Here is a 19,510-nt window from a genome sequence, read left to right on the forward strand (position 1 = left end):
GTTGTAATGAAACTACGCACTTGAAGTTCTGGAGTATTATGGCAATGATAGCCCCTGCTCTTTTTATTTTATTTTATTTTATTTTTGTTTGTTTTTACTTCATATAATGATAACTCCTACTCTTATAAGCAAAGATTTGTTATTAAAGCATGCATGTGTTTTGCTTGGCCTTTTTAAGAAGTTTATCTGTAGTGTCCTGAGAGAAGGTGCATTATGGTTCCCCTTGTAGCCATTTCCTTGTTGAAAAATAGTGATAATGCATTTCCTGGCCCCAAAGTCCAGCAGTGTTTGGGAACTGGCATTTTGGTCACTTAGCAGACTTCAGTTTGGAGAGTGGTGGTTCCTAAACTTGTGGGATTACCCCCACACACACTGCTCAATTTGGAGTTGTGTGTTCCACATTTGGGGAATGTTGTGGCATACTGTCAAGATAAACAGCAAACTTTTGGTGTTTGAGAGAAAACAGTGTGTATGTGAATTTGTCAACCACATGCCATGTTGTGAAACACCCTCATTCTCCACATGCATGCATTGGATGTATTCCTCAAACCTTGTATGTATTAGTAGGTGCTGGCAATTAGGAAATGACTTGAGTGTTCTCTCTCTTTTCCTTTCTCTCACTATCTCTTTCTCTCTGGAGAGAGAGGCATAGAAGTAATGCAGTAAAGAGTTTCAACATCAAATACACCTGACCTGAGTCGTAAAGTCCCTCTTTTCTGCTCTTACTGTTTCCTCTTTACCTTTTACTGGAACAGTATAGGCTCTCCCCTCCATGATAGTGAGTTTAGGCAGGGACGGTGTTAGTCCTCTGGGTGCCAGCCCAGTGCTGTTTGTGCAGGTAGTGGAGATGCAGTTAACCTAGACATATCTGTCTAGATAGCACTACATAGTGACATTCCCCCCACCCTCCTCTAAACTTTGTCATCATGAAATCATTTTACTCTGAAATAATTTCATAATGGTGTTCTGCTGCCTGTCTCTAAAGGATACTCATGGCAGGGAACCCAGCTCCTGGAGGCCAAACCAAGCCCCATGTGGTTCCCTGGCAGACCCTAATCTTTCTCTGGCTTCCAAGAGTAGTCTTAGCTCCAGTTTCATAGTAAGACAGGAGAATTTTGTTCTGCTCAGAAAAGGCCCATGTACACATGTAGCGTTTGGAGGGAGGAAGATTGGCTTCAATGGATCAGTATTGCATACACATTTAAAACCCAGTTAAGGAGGGAGGCAGGGATGGGATTCATCCAGGTCTTCAACACCCCAAACCATGCTACAGCAACAGTACAACACTGCGATCTTAGACTGCTGCTAGATGCTTCCTGGCATAGGCCCAGAGCATGTTTCTTGTTCTTTGCACTACATGACATGTGGGAGTAACCTTTCTAAGTCTCCTGTCCTACCTGCTCACTGATTCTCAGTACATCTACTTCAGAAGCCTTAAGAAACATTTTCGAAAGACCAGGAAACATCAGGAGTGAGGTGCTGCATTATTGAAAGAGACATAAGAGTCAACAAAAAGAACTTTGCAAAAGGTGTCAGAATGGCCTGTGGCCAGTGCCACTATGTGTGTCCTTGGCTTTTACTCCTAAAATGGGGCCCACAGGGGAAGGCAAGTGGGCCTAAATCTGCAGGCCATTGCCTTATGTCCTTGCCATCTTTTATTTGAAGAGATAAGTGAATACCCCTGTGCCTTTCATGACCCACCTGTGATGCACTGATAAACATGGTAAAGCTTGAAGTCCAGGCGGGGGTCCACTTGCCTGCCCAATTGTAAGCCTGTTGCTATTTCCCTTCTCCCACAGCCATTTTTGCCTTTGGAAAACTCACAATTCCTGTTGACTAAAAGAGCTCCCTCTCCCACCACAAGCCTGTCAAATCAGACGTCCTAATAATCTCTGAACCCATTTTGGTCAGGCCCGGAAATGTAGACTCCCTTCCTGCCGCTGTTGTCCTGACAGAAAATCATCTTCCCTCCTTTTTTGCATATTTGGCGGATGGTTCCACCTTACTCTCTGCCCCAGTGGAGTGTGAAGGAGGCAACGAGCAGGGACTCTCCCAGGTGGCTGAATCCAGGGGGTCTTGAGCACGTGGGATCTGAAGACCCCAGTCCTCAAGGTTTGAACTTGTGTGGAAAAGGCAGCCCCTCACCCCACCCCACCCCATCCTCACAAACTTGGTCTGTGGGAAGCCCAGGCTGACTGGTGAGTGCCAAGCCTTTGCTTTGCCTGCAAAGATGGGGATGGGCAGTGGGCTTTCCTCTTGGGGCTGCATCCAACCCAGAACTTGTCCTGGGACTTCTTGTGCCTGCCTTGTTGTGCCTGTTGTCTTGGGATGATGGAGAGCATCGCCTTGCTCCATTTGCAGTCTGCTTCTGCTGTGCCCCACACTCCACCTCTTGAGGGCTTGTGGCAGTGGGCCACTGCTTAACGGATGGCTCCAAATTAGTCTTAATTAGTGGGAAAGTGCCTTCTTCGTATTTTCTTACTCAAGTGTGCAATGATTCATTTTTCTTCAGCAATCAGCCCACTGCTAAAGCAAATCTATGCTTCCTGCCACATTCGCGCCAAAAGTTGGTTCTAATGGATATAATAATGGTGGTGATGGTGAAGTGGTATGAGGGGAAGCTTCCAGATTGTTTCTTCATCTTTCCTTCCCTTTCTCTCTCTCTCATCATAATGTTCTTTGTTCACTCTTTGTATGTCTCTCTCTCATTTATGAGGTGGGTTTTCAATTTGTTTTAGCAGAGACCATTGAAGCAACTAAGAACTACATAGAACATTTTTGAATGAACTTATCTGTTGAAATAGACTTTAAATCACCACTTTTAAGCTACCTTGCTAAAATCAACACTCTGAAAGCATGCTTCTGTCAGTTTGAAGCTGTACAATTAAGTAACATGGCTTGGATTCAAGTCCTTTTCTAAAACTAGGAGTTCAACTGTGAATAGAAGTATGTCAATTTGGGGTAAGATTTTGTTGTGAACTCAGATTTTTCACTGGCCAACTTAAAGCAGATAAAATAGCACATATGATTTCTCTCTAAACCTAATGAGAAAATGTGTAATTATGAATCTTTAGGAGAAATGAAAAGGAGGAATTGATTTTTTTATAAGGGTACCACCTCTAAGGCACTCACAAATGTTCTCAGGAGCTTTTAATGGAACTGAGATAGCGAGTGACCACTTAGTGTGAACCCCACTATTAGCCTGAAAATGTGACCTTTTTCAACTCCTCTGTGATGTTTGCATAGGGCATAGCAAAGAAATCCACAGGGAAAAAAAAGTATCAAAAATTGTAATTTCCACTTCATTAAAATCACACTGCTGATCGCCTCAGGTTGTTAAAGATAAGACAGTTAATTGCCATTTTAAAAAATGGTTTGGAAATTTCTAGTACTTTTCTACATATGCTTTCCCACTTCTGTCTGGAACTGTGTTCATTTCCCTGAATTTAAAGAACATTCACCTTAATTAAGAACAGAGAAGACATCCTGTAAAAGCAGTGTAGTAGTTTGCTTTTCAAGAGGGGAAAGAAATCACAAAGGAAGCGATTAAAAATGTGAGTGATTTAAAATACAATAGTCACAGAGAAATCCGACTGTTGAGTTTACAAAATGAGTTTTCCTCTCAGATAGACATGAGCCTTTTCTGCCAGATTATAAATAAAGACATGCTGATTTTTGTAGCTTTACAAATGAGGAAGTTGTAAAGCTTCTATGAGATTCTACTGATGACACCCCCGCCTCTCCGTGGGTTTGCATGAGGACATTATAGGCTAAAGGTTGTGGGTTATAGAACCAGTGCCAGGCAGTCCTGGCTGGACCTGATACCCAGTGGTTGTCCCATTGGTGGCGATCCTGTTTGGAGTCCCTGCCTAGTGATCACAGACATCTGTATCACTTGCAAATGCAGGCTATACGGTAGCAAAAGCTGAGCACTTATGACAGTATAAAATGCACATTGGTAGCTTATTCTAGCAAATTGGATACAACTGCCAAGACAGGTGAGAATATCGAGTGGCAGTCTTTTCTGTCATTATATGGGGTTTTTGCCCATAGCAATCATTGTTACCAAATAATCTGCACATCTCTTTTTCCCCCAGTGCTTTTCTCAGATACAGCTTGATTTTTATTTTAGCTGAACCATTTGAAGTGGCAAAGAATAAAGTAGGTGTCCAGAGGACAGAAGTTTCTTAGAGGTTCAGTAATGAATGAAAGGAATTTAATTTTTGAATATGCATTCTGAATTGTCTAAAAATGCTGAAGAGATCTTTGAAAACTGGGAGTTGAAGAGTATGAATAGAGGTGATTTGTTTGTTTGTTTTTGCAAAAACTTTCTAAAAAGTTGCCACATTTTCATTAAATATAGATTGTAATTTGGTGGGAGTTGTAAACAGAACTAAGCAAAAAGACCAGTCCTTTAGGGAGAATTTCCCGTTAGCCCGGAAACCATGTGGCTTTACCATGGGGAGTCAGAGAACCCTCAGACTGTCTGCACCCATCCTCCCCCTCCCCCTTCTGGAGCTGGGATGACACACCCCACCCCATGCTAGAGGCTGGGCCTAAAGCTGTCTTTTCTATTACAAGGAGTAAAAAGAATGCAGACCTCTGAATATGTCTTCCAGGTTTGCTCTCCAGCACATTTTCTTTCTGTGTTTGTGTGTGCATATGCAGGCAGGCCTTGCCTCTCCCCCAGTTAGGCATTAGAATATCTTCTAAGTAAGATGAGAAAGAGTTTGCAGTCCCTAGGACAGTGCTGTCAGTAGACAAACAAATAATGACTTTTCAGTTACTGCTAATAAAGATATATATGTATTTGTAAACAACTGGAGATTCCTGTGAAGATTTTCATAACTTTACTTCCTTGGGTCTAAAAAAAGAAAATACAGCTTTCGCCAAAGAAACTCTTATGAGTTCTCACTAAAAAAAGAAATTAAATGGCCTTATAGAAACTTCAGTGCTACAATGCTTCTTTTTTTTTTTTTTAAGGTTTTGGGCATATGAGTGGATTTTCTTATGATGTACACTTTTCAATTTTGAATTTTAAAATGTCCCCTTGGAAGAATCTACTGGTTTGTTCAGATAATACTGCTAAGAATGCAAGATAAGATAGTGTTTCTTTGTGGCAGCTTTACAAATGAAAATTTTAGTTAATATTGCAATTTTGCCTGGATCCATTATTTAAAACTGGGGAGGGGAAGACCTTTGAAAATAATAGGAACTCATATTTATTCCTAGGTATCTCTCTTGATTGACTTTATCATCATAATAAATAACAAGACTCTGATACTTTAGGGGGTGATCTGTGATTACTTGGAAGCAGTTTCTAGAGATGTGGATCTCATTTTGTTGGCACTCCGTTTTTGTTGCTAGTCATGCATGAAGTCGTCTAAAATTGGGAAGAGGGTAGAAGAAAATACTTCTAAACTTAGATTGTTTTAGTTAAGTGATGAAGTGTAAAAAGCCATTTATATTTGAGGAAGCTACTTAGGAAGTGGCCTGTGATGACAGTCAAAACCAGGAAAAGTCCTATAAAAGCTTATGTAACTACTGAATATGTATATCTCTCCCATAGCTGCTGAATAAATAGTGGTTTTTGTTAGTGACTCAAGAACTAGTGGAATAGTGGCAGAGGCAGCCTTTTCCTGGGAAGGTCTCCTTTGTGTGTGACAAGTGTACAAGCTAGAGGACAGCCACAGCCACTAAGCAATTGCCAGGACAGTCTTGGGGCACTTGGAATTGAGCTGAGAGCAAATGTATGGAGAACTGTCCCCAACTCCATGTTATTTCTATAAGAACAATTTTTCTAATGAAATATTCTGCATCATTTTTTATGTCTCACTTTGGGACAGGTGGCACCACAGCGGCATTTGAAAATACTGTTATGGAGGGTCTGTGGCAGTGATGCTCCTGGTATAGTGCACAACGATCCAGGTTCAAGCCTCTGGTTCCCTGTCTGCAGGGGGAAAGCTTCGGGAATGGTGAAACAGTGCTTCAGGAGTCTCTCCCTCTCTGTCTCCTCCTTCCTTCTCAACTTCCTTCTGTCTCTGCTCAAAATAAAATAAATAAATAAATAAATAAATAAATAAATAAATAAATAAAATTACCCTTTTGGTTCTTTTCCCTCTGCAGTACCTACTCTTCTTCAGAGTGTATTCAATAAAGGTTTTAGATTTATTCTGAAAAGGCAGTCTGACTCCCTTTGACCCTGCCTCTTTTGCATATCAGCCTCTGCCCTTGGAAAAATCAGTGAGGACAAAACTGCAACATCTGAGCTAATTTGCCCAAAAAGTGGGGAAAAAAAAGAAAGAAAAAGAAGAAGGAGAAGAAGGACGAGGAGAAGGAGGAGGAAGAGGAGGAGGAGAAGGAGGAGGAAGAGGAAGAGAAGTAGAAGAAGAGGAGAGGGAGAGGGAGAAGGAGAAGGATGAGAAGGAGGAGGAGTGGGAGGAGAAGGAGAAGAAGAAAAGAAGGAGGAGGAGGAGAAGGAGAAGGAGAAGGAGAAGGAGAAGGAGAAGAAGAAGAAGAAGAAGAAGAAGAAGAAGAAGAAGAAGAAGAAGAAGAAGAAGGAACAGTAGAACAAACAGCTGGAGGCAATTTTCTGTGACTCAGTTAGATAGGGGAAGGGAGGGCCAAATTGGATTCCTTGCTGTCCTGTTCAGATCTTGTTTTACATTGTTATTTGCGCCAGCAATACTCAGTGGAATACTCGTGAAAATGTATAGATTAGCAGCTAATTTTTGAAAAAAAAAAATGAAAAGACTCAGAAACAAAATAAGAGTGCTCACAAGTTTTTATGTTCTCCTGACCTGTTTCGTCAAGTTGTTAGGGAAACCTTAAGGTTCCCTGACTAGATACAAAGACCTTGCAGATTGACTCTGCTTTCTCTTGGAGCATTTCTTTCTTTCTAAGATACACTGTAATTCACAGTGATATGATAGATTTTCAAAAATAAAATCTACCAGTCTAAGATGAAAAGGCTTGCCTCTCAGTGGGAATAATGAGTTTTATTAAAGAGGTCTGTGACCTAACACATTTAAAATAGATTATAGGTTTAGCCCCTGTTCCTCCCACATTCCCAGCCCCATAAAAATCTGAGCTGTTGAACTTAGAAGAAAAATCACCAAAAATGAAATCATAATGCAGCTTTACCAGTTGGGGGGGGGGGGATGACCATACATTTAATCCAGTAACCAGAATGCAACTATATTGTAATATTGTGGTGATCAAACTTGCCTTACTTTCAGGGTATTACAAGGAATATGACCCAGAAGGATCAGCAAAGTATTGGGCTGATGGAAAAGTCATGCTGTGCTTTATCAATATTTTTCTATGTAAAAACGTGTGGTGACCTTTCTGACAATCTAATAGCTTCCTTGGGTCGCGCACTGCTTTGCTATGTGGGTGACCCAGGTTTGAGCCTGACCTACACCGCACTGAAGGAAGTTTTGGTGCTATGGTGTCGTTCTTTACCTTTCTCTCTGCCTCTCAGTCTCAATCTTTCTATCTAAAAAGAAAGAAAGGAAGAGAAAGGAAGGAAGGAAGGAAGGAAGGAAGGAAGGAAGGAAGGAAGGAAGGAAGGAAGGAAGGAAGGAAGGAGAAAAAAATATGCAGTTTCTGTTATGTTATAGGTAACATCTATCTGTTCCTTTTCTGTTATATCTTTCAAATTGGGGAGACCCCCTTGCATTGGGCTCTAAGGTTCTGACAGGCAGGAATTGACTGAATGGAACAGCTTTGGTTTAAAATCTCAGTTCTGTGTGCGGATGTGAGTTCAGGAGAAGACTTCATTTTCAGCCTCAGTTTTCTCACCCATAAAATGGGAAACATAATGTGGATTATAGGTAATGATAACAATCCTGTTTGACTGTGAGACTTGAAAATACACAAATAGGGAAAAGATAAAAGTGCTGGGTTGACATTGTCCACTGTGCCTGGTGCTCAGATAAATGGTGGAGGGTATTTGTGGTGTATTGAGGGCAGGCACACAACTGGTTGTTTAGATACAGCTCACTGGTATGATATTGTATCCTTACCTATACCATCTTTTCCTAGCATTTATATGATACTCTACACATGATGTAAAAGACTACTGAAAGACAATGAGATCTGTATGGTACAGAGGCTGTGGTAGATTCTTTTAATCACCTTTAATTTGAGATGGGAAGAGAGACACAAGACACCACAGCATTGCTCCACCATCCATGAAGCTGCCATGCATAGTGCTCCCATGTAGTGCCAGGGACTCAAACCTGGGTTCATACAGAAGTGTTTGCTCTACCAGTTGAGCTATCTCCTAGCCCCAAGACTTGACAGTTCTACTAGTCTGTAGTACTGCCAGTGAATAATAGGCCAGTTACATGTGGTTTGTTGCAATAAATTTGGCAGATTATGTAGCTAGTGGTTCTTTAATAGCCATTGATCTGAGTAGCTTGAAAAGTATCAAGTTATGATTCTGGGCAGGCACCTGTCCTTTTTTTAATGTTTCTATTGGGGGACTAATAGCTTATAGTAAATACAGTTGTTGGTACATGTGTAAAATTTCTCAGTTTTATACAAAACACTCTCACCCCCAGCCTAGATCCTCATCCACCATCATGCACCAGGTCCTGAATTCCCCCCACGCCACCCCATGAAGTCCTTTACGTTGGTGAAATACACCAAACCCAGTCCATGTTTTCCTTTGTGTTTCCCCTTCTGTTCTTAATTCTTCACTTCTGCCCATGAGTAGGATCACCCATATTCATCCTTCTATTTCTAGTTTATTAGTTTATCTCACTTAACATGATTCCTTCAAATTTCATCCAAGATGAGGTGAATAATGTGAATTCATCACTCTTAATAGCTGAGTAGTATGCCATTGTGTATATAGACCACAGCTTTCTCAGCCTCTCATCTGTTGTTGGACACCTGGTTTCCTTCATAGGTAGGTATGAACATACCTATGTATATACAGCTGTTTTGGATGGGTGTGTTTGGTTCCTAAGGCTATATCCCCAGGAGAGGAATTGAAGGGTCATAGGGTAGGTCCACTTCTTGCCTTCTGAGAGTTATCCAGATTGCTCTTCCCAGGGTTTGGACCAATTGACATCCCCACCAGCAGTGCAGGAGGGTTCCTTTGTCCCCACAACTTCTCCAGCATATATCCTTTCTGATGTGTGAGTTCCTCACAAGAGGGAGGTGACATCTCATTGTTGTCTTTATTTGCATTTCTCTGACTCTCAATGGCATGGAACATTTTTTCATATGTCTATTATCCTTTTGGATCTCTTCTTTGGTGACTATTCTGTTCATATCCTCGCCCCACTTTTGGATGGAATTATTTATTTATTTGCTGAAGGCACCTGTCTTTTATATATTTATTTATTTATTTCCCCTTTTGTTGCCCTTATTTTTTATTGTTGTTATAGTTATTATTATTGTTGCTGATGTTGTAGTTGTTGATAAGACAGAGAGAAATGGAGAGGAAGACTGAGAGGGGGAGAGAAAGATAGACACCTGCAGGCCTGCTTCACTGCCTGTGAAGCTACTCAGCTGCAGGTAGGGAGCCGGGGGCTCGAACTGGGATTCTTTTGCTGGTCTTTGCGCTTTGCACTACGTGCACTTAACCCGTTGCGCTACCGCCCGACTCCCGGCACCTGCCTTTTAACTTTGACTTCACTACTCCAGACTAGCCTTTTCATGATGGAAGAGCCTCAGTATTTCAGAAAAAGTGCTGTGAAAGGGGAGTGAGGAGTTCACCACAGAGAAAATGGAGGATCAGGAGAAGTCTGAGGGAACATCTGAAGATCGCCACCAATCTCTCCCAGTTGACAGTGGCCCTCAGGCTCCTGGACTCTGGGATTCTTTAGGCCACCTGCTCACTGGCTGATGGAAATGAGGGTACCTCCCTTGGAGAGCTGCCCAGACTGCCCAGGGCTATTGGAACCTTCACCAGGTGATCAGAGGTTCCTGTCCCTCATGAGTGGGGAAGAAGGAAAGGAAAGCATGTTAGTGGAGGTGTCTCAAAAGGCTCTCACTATTTGAAAGACACTCTTAGGGAAAACCCAGGCAGAAATGGAACTCTACTGGCCCGGCCACCAGAACCAGAGGTGTAGCTACGGTCTCTTGTTCCTCAGTTCTTTTGCTTGATCTTATTTTCCCCTCAATGATATGTCAGCTCCCTTGAACTGAACCTGTTTGATCCTGTTTGTTTGGAAGGACCAAGAATAGACAAGAGAAGGGGCCAAGGAAGGGAAGGGAAGGGTGAAAATGGAAGGAAAGACAGCTTTTAGATTCAGATGAGGGACAGCACAGAGTAGGAGATGAGATGTTGGTGAGAACTAAACTGTGGTAATAGGATTGGTTCTCCTGGAGGGATGGCCCCTCAGCAGTCTACTAGGCTTGCCTTTGTTTATCTCTGCACCTGTGTCCCCTTGTGCAAACTTCAGAACTGCTTGCTCTGGAGAAACAACAGAAACTTTCATGTCTGGAAGAACTGCACAGGGCAGAGCTATTTACTGAGATTGTGTTTGCTGTTGCTGATAGGTTCATTGCTGGTGTAAAATTGAATGGGCATCCCATCCAGAGCTGACAATCATAGTATTCTATGATGTAATCATTCCCTCAGGAATCTCATGATACAGTCAACCTGCCTGGATTTTCTCTAGGTGAAGGCATCAAATTATTAATTCTCTTTGGGAATGAATTTTGCTGTTGTTATTATTCTCATCACTAGGGTTTCTCTGTTCCAGGCCAGCTTTTTCAGATAGAGAGAAACCATAGCACCAAAGCTTCTTCCAAGGCAGTAAGGGCTGATTTTAAGTTGGATCACATACATTTTTAAAATACTCACTTTTTTATTATCTTTTTTTATTATCTATTTTTTTATTATCTTTATTTACTTATTGTATAAAGACATCCAGAATTCGAGAGGGAAGGGATCATAGAGAGGGAGAGAGACCGAGAAACACCTGCAACACTGCTTCACCACTCACAAAGCTTTCCCCCTGTAGGTGGGGACTGGAGACTTGAACCTGGTTCCTTGCTCATTGTAATATGTGGACTCATCCAAATATGCCACTACCTGTCCCCAGTATTCATTATTTTTATTACTACTATGGTTATCATTGGGGTTCAGTCCCTATATTTTGAGTCCACTGCTCCCAGTAGCCAGTTTTTTCCTTTTATTATTTTTTTTCTTTTATCTGATAGAGACAGAGAGAAATTGAGAGGCAAGAGGGACATAGGGAGAGAAAAGGAGACATCAGCAGACATACTTCACTACCAGTGAAGCTGCCCCCTACCTGCAGGTGGGGACCTGCGATTTGAACCCAGGCCCTTGAGCATGGTAACATGTGCTTTACCAGGAGTACCACTGCTTGACCACTTGAATTCAGTTTTGTAGTGGATACGAGGCACTGCTCCCATGTGGGAAACTAGAGCCCAGTAAATAGTGGGTAAAAATATAGAGCATGGATCTCACATATGCTAACAGGAAGCAAGATAACATCTCAGAAGCATCTGGAGCCTCCCCCCACCCTGAGCTGCCCTTAATTTCTAGCTTGGAAGGGAGAGGATTTCTCACTGTTGAGTTTTTGCACTTTACCTAAAAACAAAATCATTTTAACAGACAACAGCAACAGCAAAAGTCTTTGCTTTTTTTTCATCTCAATAGATGCAGATTTGGAGTTGGGAGAAGTCTGAAGAGGGAACAGGTCCTGGAGCCCCTTTGTGATGTCTGTAGAAGTCAGCATGCAGGGCAGAGGAAATAGAAGGCCTTGTCCTAAGTTACAAGAACATCCACACAGTGATAATAATAAAAATGGAGACCAAACAAAAGGAAACCAGTGGCTTTGCTGAGTACACATCCCCTCAGGAGGCCCTGAAGTCAGAGCATCTTAGCATATGGATATATTTTCAGACCTTCCATCTTCTCCACCCCATAAAGAATTCTGATCCATACTCCCAGAGGTGTAAATGTTGGGGGAAGATAACCAGAGGACTCTGAACTCCAATTGCACCAGGTAGTAGAGAGAAAAGAAGGGAGAAAAAAAGGGGGGGCAGGTAAGGACACTGAAAAGTAGTAGGTGTGACTTAGAAAGAGAAAGCAGGACCATAGAAAAAAATGGGCAAAATATATATAAATATAGATAACAGTTATGGAAATAAGTTAGCCCATATCTGTGACTTTGGGAGAACTAGTGCAGTTTCTAATGGAGGGAATGGGGACACAGAGCAACTTTGGTGGTGGGAAAGGTATGGAATTATACTCCTGGTATCTTACAATTTTGTAAATCAATATTAAATTACTAATAAATGTTTTTAAACGAAGATATCTTTGTTATCTTGGGACCAGGTAGTGGTACACATGGTTATGGGCACATATTACCAAGCACAAGGACCTAGGTTCAAGCCCCCTCTCCTCACCTGCATGAGGGATACTTCACAAGTAATGAAGCAGGTTTGCAGATGTCTCTCTGTCTCTCTCTCTCTCTCCCCCGCTTTCTCAGTTTCTCTCTGTCTTATTTAATATGGCCACTGGGAGCAATGGATTTATAATGCAGGCACCAAGCCCCAGCAATAACGCTGGTAGCAAAAAAGAAAAAAAAGTCTATGTCTATGTCTATGTCTATGCCTATGCCTATCTATGCCTATGCCTATGTCTATGCCTATGACTATCCATATGCCTATGCCTATGTCTACGTATGAAAATGATCAGAGCACCCTGGATACATCTGATCTCAGAAAAGCTCAACCAGACCATTTCCTAGCAAAGCTCTGCATGGTGATGGTGGTCAATGTGGTTGCAGACTTCTAGAGCTAAAGGCCTGTTGCCCAAATTCAGAGTCCCCCAGCTTCGTGACACTGAAGGCTGAGCCTTCAGACTGCTGGGGTGGCTCCAGGAAGGGGCCCTCACCCAACTCTCCCATAACACAACATATGTGTGTAACTCTCACAGTGAGCACCTAGGGCAAAGGCCAACAGCTTTCTTCTTTGTGGAGCGTTTTCCCACCTCTTGGCCTGAATGGACTGCTGCTCGATCATTTCTTCTCCTGGTTGAGAGGCTGAAGGTCCCCAGTGGATGCACTATTTCCAGCTGGCTTAGGTAGGAGCTATCAATGAGGACTTAGGAAATACTTTTTTAAGCTAGAAACAGAATGAGCTTACAGTAGGACATTGATTAAATCAATTCCTGAAATTTCTTAATACGTAGTAAAATGAGGTCCTTGAGTATATTTGTAAAGTGGTATTGTAAAGTATATTTGTGGTATCATGCGAAAAAATTATAATGGTATATTTGCAATATGTTTAGTATCCTGTTAATATCATACATGTCATATTATAGCATTAATATAAGCCTAAAGAGCATGTGCTTATACCTGAAAATAATTTTAGTTATCTTAAATGATAAGATGATGGACATTTTCTTGCTTTTAACAACAAGTTGAGAAAAAAATGTACTACACAGCCAGGTGATGATGTACCTGGTTGAGTGCACACATTACAGTGTGCAAGGTAGCAGCTTTTCAAGTGGTGAAGCAGGTCTGCAGGTGTCTCTCTGTCTCTCTCCCACTCTATCTCTCCTTTCTCTGTCGATTTCTAGCTGTCTCTATCCAATAAATAAATAAAAATAATATTAAAAAGTATTACTTGTGCAAAATAACAACAAAAATTCCAGGTTAACATTATAAAAAATGTGTCTTAAGGGAGAATTTTTCTTACCAGAATTTGTATTTTACTATATGTCTTATTAGTCAGTCCAGGGATGTTTTAGAACTGATTTCTGGGCAATAAGGATAAAATATTGTTTCTGTCATCAAAAGATGAAATTGTAAATTAATGTTATCCAGTAATTACAATGACTTTTTTCTCATTTGAATCTGTCCTCAAAATTATTTTGACAATTTTCAGGGGAAAAGATTAGATTTTTTTTATATTGGGGTACAAGAGATACACTGTTCTTTGGTAGTAATGGCACTGGTGTTTGATGGCCTCTGAAGTGATTTTGTCTGGTCTTGGCTTGGCTGTGGAGCCTTGGTCTTGGGGTAGAAGTCCTATGGTGCCTCTGAATCTTTCTGCCTTCTGGGACCCAGGAGTCTTGAGGATTCATGCCACAATGCAGACCCATTCAGTGACTTTCAAAAATGCATGAAAATCTGTCTATATCCAGAAAAGGTGGCAGTCACTCATGTCTTCCCTGTGATCTGTTATATAGGATGTGTATTCCATAGCACCATAAAAAAAAAGAAAGAAAGAAAGAAAGAAAGAACGGAAGGAAGGAAGGAAGGAAGAAAGGAAGCTCTGTAGGCACATGTGTGTGGACTTAGCCTGACAGGGGAGGATCAGGTCCCCTGGAAGAACCCTCCCTCAGAATCCAGGTATCTACTAAAAATGACTGTGCAGCTCAGATCCATACATCTGAACCAACCAGAGACAAAGCCAGCCCACCCACATACCCCCCGAAAAAGAAAAAAAAATGACCTGTTCTCAAATGAACAGGTAAAGTCAGTTGTCAGGTTAGAGAAGGCAGACTCTAAGGACTGTCCAGAAGAGCGTAAAGGAGCAGATTTCGTTGAGGTCACCTTCTGCTGGCCTCAGATTGCTTCTCCATGGAGTCCCCAGATATCATCTACTGGGGGCTCTTTGCTGACCTCCAGGTGCAGAGCAGAACCCCAAATGCAAAACACAGCACACCCTTTCCTTCTGCACTAGTGCCACCCAGCCTGTCCTCCCATGTTTGTGGGGCTGGCACTGCCATGTGGGGAACATTTACTGTCGCCAGACTAGAGCTGATCTTCTCGGTTGATTTTCTCTTTTGAACCCAATCAGAGGGCCAGCCATCTGTTAGCAAAACAGGAAGATTTGGGCCCTCTCCTGGGCTCGTTTTTCTCAGCCGTGGTGAGCTTCACTTCTCCATGCTCCAGCACTGGTGAAGTCTGAGGCAAGGCCCAAGAGTGTGGGGGACAAAGACGGAAGCGACCGCCTTGCCCATCTGCCAGGCTGGAGGTGTATTCATTATTGATGGAGGTAGTGCGGTGGCTGCTCAGATATGCAGCTCTGCCTGGGTAAATGAGACATTCTTCAGCAAATTGCTTCGTTTTTTGATTGCTGATTGTACGCGTGTCACCAAGCTGACTCAAGGTTCATCGATGCATGCTCAGTAAATTAGAAAGAACATAACTATGGATCAGCCAAGAGAATGAATTCTGTGCCTACAATGACCCAGGGCCATTTAATTTTCTGCTTAATTTTGTTGCAGTCAGTTTGCATTTTGGGTTATTATGCAGTAGGAAATTAACAATAAATAACAAATTTGGTCCTCCTGTGCTTGTAATGATATTTTTTTATAAATCTTTGTAATGCTGTTTTTAAAAGGATCAAGGTCTGTGCCAGTCTGATACTTCAGCAAGTATGTGAGGAGGAAAATGCATTATTCTTTGGTAGATAACCTTGTTGTTAAATGGCATAAGGTTTCTTTAACTCTCTCTCTCTCCCTCCCTATCTTATTAGTCATTTGCTTTAAACTAAAATTCCCTCCTCTCTTTCTCAGATAACCAGAGGACAATGGATGCAGATGAGGGTCAGGACATGTCCCAAGTTTCAGGTGAGACCATTATGAGATGTCCATATGGGCTGGGGGCCAAGGAGGAGGCTGTCTGGTGGGTACCACCAGTTAAGCTGCCTGTTATCTCCATGGAGGGTAAGGAAGGGACGTTCTGCAAAGGTCAAGACCAAGATGGAATGTGCATCAATATTTAACTACAACTCTTAGATTTTCCCAATTTGAGAAACCTAGCAGAAAAATACCTGAGGTAAAAAAAAAAAAAAAAGAGTTTGACTGTTAAATCTGAGAATGACTTGGAAAAAGTTACATTGGTATTATAGTTTGGGTGGTGTTGGTGGAGAATGATCCCCTCTAGATCTGAAAAACATGAATAGTGATGACAATAAGAGAGAGGGAATGGGTAGAAAAGAGAAAGAGAGAAGAGGAGAAACAGAGGGGAAGAGTAGAAAAAGAATTTAAGAAACAAACTTTTGGAAGACTCCAGTAATTCAGAACATTTGTTAAGCATAGAAATATTACGGCTCCTCTTCATGAAATACAGTGTTCTTTTTACAAAAAAAAAAAAAAATTTTTATTTATTGGATAGAGAGAGAGAAATTGAGAAAGAAGAGGGATTGAGAAAAGGAGATACTCACCACACTGCTTCACCACTCATGAGGTTTCCCCTGAAAGTAGGGACCAGGCACTTGAACCCAGTAGCATGTGCTCTCTAGTGGATATGCCACTGGCTGGCCTCTTTATCAAATACAGTTTTCAAGATGTGTTGAGTACCACACTTGGTAAAGTGTACACATTACTATGCACAAGGACTTGGGTTCAAGTCCCCAGATCCCATCTGCAGGGGAGAATCTTCATGAGAATTGAAGCAGTGCAGTGCTACAGTTCTCACTCTCTCTCTTCTCTTCTCTTTCAGTCTCCTCCTTTATCAATTCACTTTGTCCTTGTCAAAAACAAAACAAAACAAAAAGTGGGGAAATGGTCACAGGATGGGATAGAATCACTGTGCAGGCAGCCAGCCCCAACAGTAACCCTGGTGGTAGAAAACACAACACAACAAACAAATACACATTGAATTTGGTTCCTCTCACTATGGAAGACCTAAAGTGGAGCAGGAAGTTAAGTAGCATAGGGCCTGAGGGTGGATGGCTGTTACATGAGACAACAGTGAGGAAAAAAAACCATCAGTAAGGCTAACAAAGGCTGCACAGTTTGGGGAGCCACTTTGTTTCTGACATGTACCAGGGGTGTCTGCAGCAGGAGCAGCCTCTGTTGACACTGGGGTTTTCAGTGCTTTGTCTCTTAGATTCTCATAGGCCCAGTAATCCCAGGCCAGCTTCTGTGTGAGAATGGCCTGCCATTGTCATCTAGCCTATCTGCTCCTTCTTGTTACCAAGGTTCTCCTGGAATTCCATGTTTCATTCAAGTCAGTCGCTGTAATGAAAAGTGGGTGACTGCACTGGTAATTCATTCAAATGTTATATCAAACTGAAAACAAGCCTATTAACAATCTGCCACCTCCCTCCTGCACTAGGAAGCTTGCACTTGAATGGCCTGGTGCAGAGAGCAAGCAAAAGTTTCGTTTTTCAAAGAGACATTTGTATATGAAGTCACTTACTCCTAAAAAAATCATTTAGGCATCTAGCCCTGGTAGAAGTGGAAGTGGGAGGGGTGGGTATAAGAGTTAGTGAGCTTGGAGTTACCAATAACGATGAAAGTTATGTTGAAGGAGTTGACCTAAAGGTACTGTCTCACAAGTCCACAGAGCATTTTATTTAGCAGAAGCTCCCTGAAGCTTGGAAACCAGTACATCCATGCACTTGCTCAGACAGTGCTTATAAGTGAGAATGGCGGGCATATACTAAAATGGGAGATATTCAGGGAAATGTGCAGACATGACGAAGGACTCTTTAGGATGGAATGTAAAGTGTAATGCTAGTCTTTAAAATGAAAACCAATCATACACAGAGGTGTGTGTGCATCACACATCACACAAACACACTTATGCATTTTGCCTGTATGCTTAGGAAAATTCTAGATTGGAGGCTGGGCAGATAACTCAATCTTAGAGCATAGGACTTGAATGCATGAGGTCCCAGGTTCAGTCTCCAGCACTGTGAACACCAGAAATGAGAGCTGGTCTATTTTCTCCACCCTCTCTTAAAAATAAACATATTGTTGCAAATAAAATAACTCTTAAAAATTAGAGTAATATCTCTTAACTGAGATTTTCCCCAGGAAGATTGGTGGTAGAATGAAGACATCAGAGAGGGACAAAGAGAAGAGAAACTTAAGCTTTTCATCTTCTACCTTTCAGCATTAATAGAATTTAAGTGCACACTTGGTTTCTTGAGCCAAAGCGTGTCTTCATCAACAACACAACTATTAAATAAAAATAATTTTGGCTCTTTGAGATCTTTCCTTTGATCTTGCCAGAGTCTGGTGACTATTGGAAAGGCACATGTGAGGTTTCCTCCAGAGAGTAGCAGTCCTACAGGATTGCTCATCATGTTAGGTGACCCCTTGGGTCATTTCAAGGTCCTTCCTTCGCTGTCTTCAAGTCAAAATTGAGAGCTTTCACCGAGGTCAACAGCTCTAAGATGTTTTCTTTGAGGAACAGCCAGTCAATATTCTGATCTCATATCTCAGGAACAAAAATAACAAATGTCTCATTCTCTTCTCATATTCATCTTGTCCTTAACATTATGCTAAACATTCTTTTTTTTTCCTGGGCTCTGAATACTAAAAGAGGATGGTGGGAGCTGGTGGGGCAAGAATTCAGGGAGACTTATTACTACACCAGACTTCTTGAAAAAGGAAGGAAAAACCTTTTTTTTTTCTTGGTGGAAAAAAAATTTAAAGTTTAATCTAAAATTTATTTTGCATACACTTAGCAAACAGAATGCTATTTCTAAAACACAAATAGTACTTCTGATTTATGTTACACATGGAGCTTTTTAAACAGTGATTAAAGCATGGAATTGTGTTGTGTCTGCTAAAGATGTAAAAGATACTCTTTCTACTTCTTGGAATTTTATTGTCACTTCTCTAATTAAAACCAAAATCACATCACTTTTTATTATCATTTCAAAATTGAGGGAAGTAGCTATTTGGTATGGAATAAGGATGTCCATTTAACCAAACAGGAGTTGACATTCTTGATATAAAATAGAAGAAGTAAGTTACAGAATCATTCCCTTTCCCATAAAAGTATTCAAGACTATGTTCTATCCACAGAAAGAAATTGGTTCTCAATTTAATCCTGTGAAACTGCCACTTAGACAGATTTTTCAAATTGTCTATGATCTAGTATCAGCATTTTCATAATGGTCAATCTAATATTTGAGATACTTTCTTGAGAAAAAAATTACTCTTTTTAAATTTTTTTATTATCTCAATTATTCTCCTCTTCCCCCTCTCTCCTCTGGAAGTATTTCCAAAATATATTTTTACATGTTTGTTCTTTTTGGGTTTAGTTTCTATGGGAAGAATTAGTCTGTATGGGGATTAGAGCTATGGAGATTGAAATCTGTGTCTTTACCCATAGTTGTGGGACTCTAAACATTTCTTACCCATGTGTTGCTCTACTGTCATCCTCAAAATGAGGAGCTTGAGCCAGTTGATATGTTTTTAATATTTCATTTCTTTATTTTGGCTATAGAGAGAGAGCAAGAAAAAATGAGAGGGGAGGGGAAATAGGGAAAGAGAGGGACAGAGAGACACCTGCAGTACTACTTCACCTCTCATGAAGCTTCCCCCTGCAAGTGGGGATTGAGGTATTGAACCTGGGTCCTTGCACATGGTAATGTGTGTATTCAACCAGGAGCACTACCCACTCAGCTTCAGAGCCAGCTGATTTTTAAAGGTCTTCTGGCTCCTAGGAACGTAAAGCTGTTTCTAAGTGGTGTTTTTAAGGTTTATTGGGACACAGAGACCAGAAATATGCCTTGTGGGTATACATAGCTTGTTGGGGGA

General features: G+C 41.3%; 1 protein-coding gene across 1 annotated transcript in view; it reads left to right on the top strand.

The window, feature by feature from the left end:
- The first annotated feature begins 2,185 nt into the window (after positions 1–2,185).
- IKZF1 (IKAROS family zinc finger 1) overlaps positions 2,186–19,510 on the top strand; it is a 136,610-nt gene continuing 119,285 nt past the window's right edge. Inside the window, exons 1-2 of the mRNA XM_060170997.1 lie at positions 2,186–2,198; positions 15,524–15,577. Coding sequence (XP_060026980.1) covers positions 15,538–15,577 — 40 coding nt within the window. The 5' untranslated portion in view covers positions 2,186–2,198; positions 15,524–15,537. The remainder of the gene's footprint in view (positions 2,199–15,523; positions 15,578–19,510) is intronic.

The sequence above is a fragment of the Erinaceus europaeus genome, chromosome 14, assembly GCF_950295315.1.
Source record: "Erinaceus europaeus chromosome 14, mEriEur2.1, whole genome shotgun sequence".
NCBI classification, from domain to species: Eukaryota; Metazoa; Chordata; class Mammalia; order Eulipotyphla; family Erinaceidae; genus Erinaceus; species Erinaceus europaeus.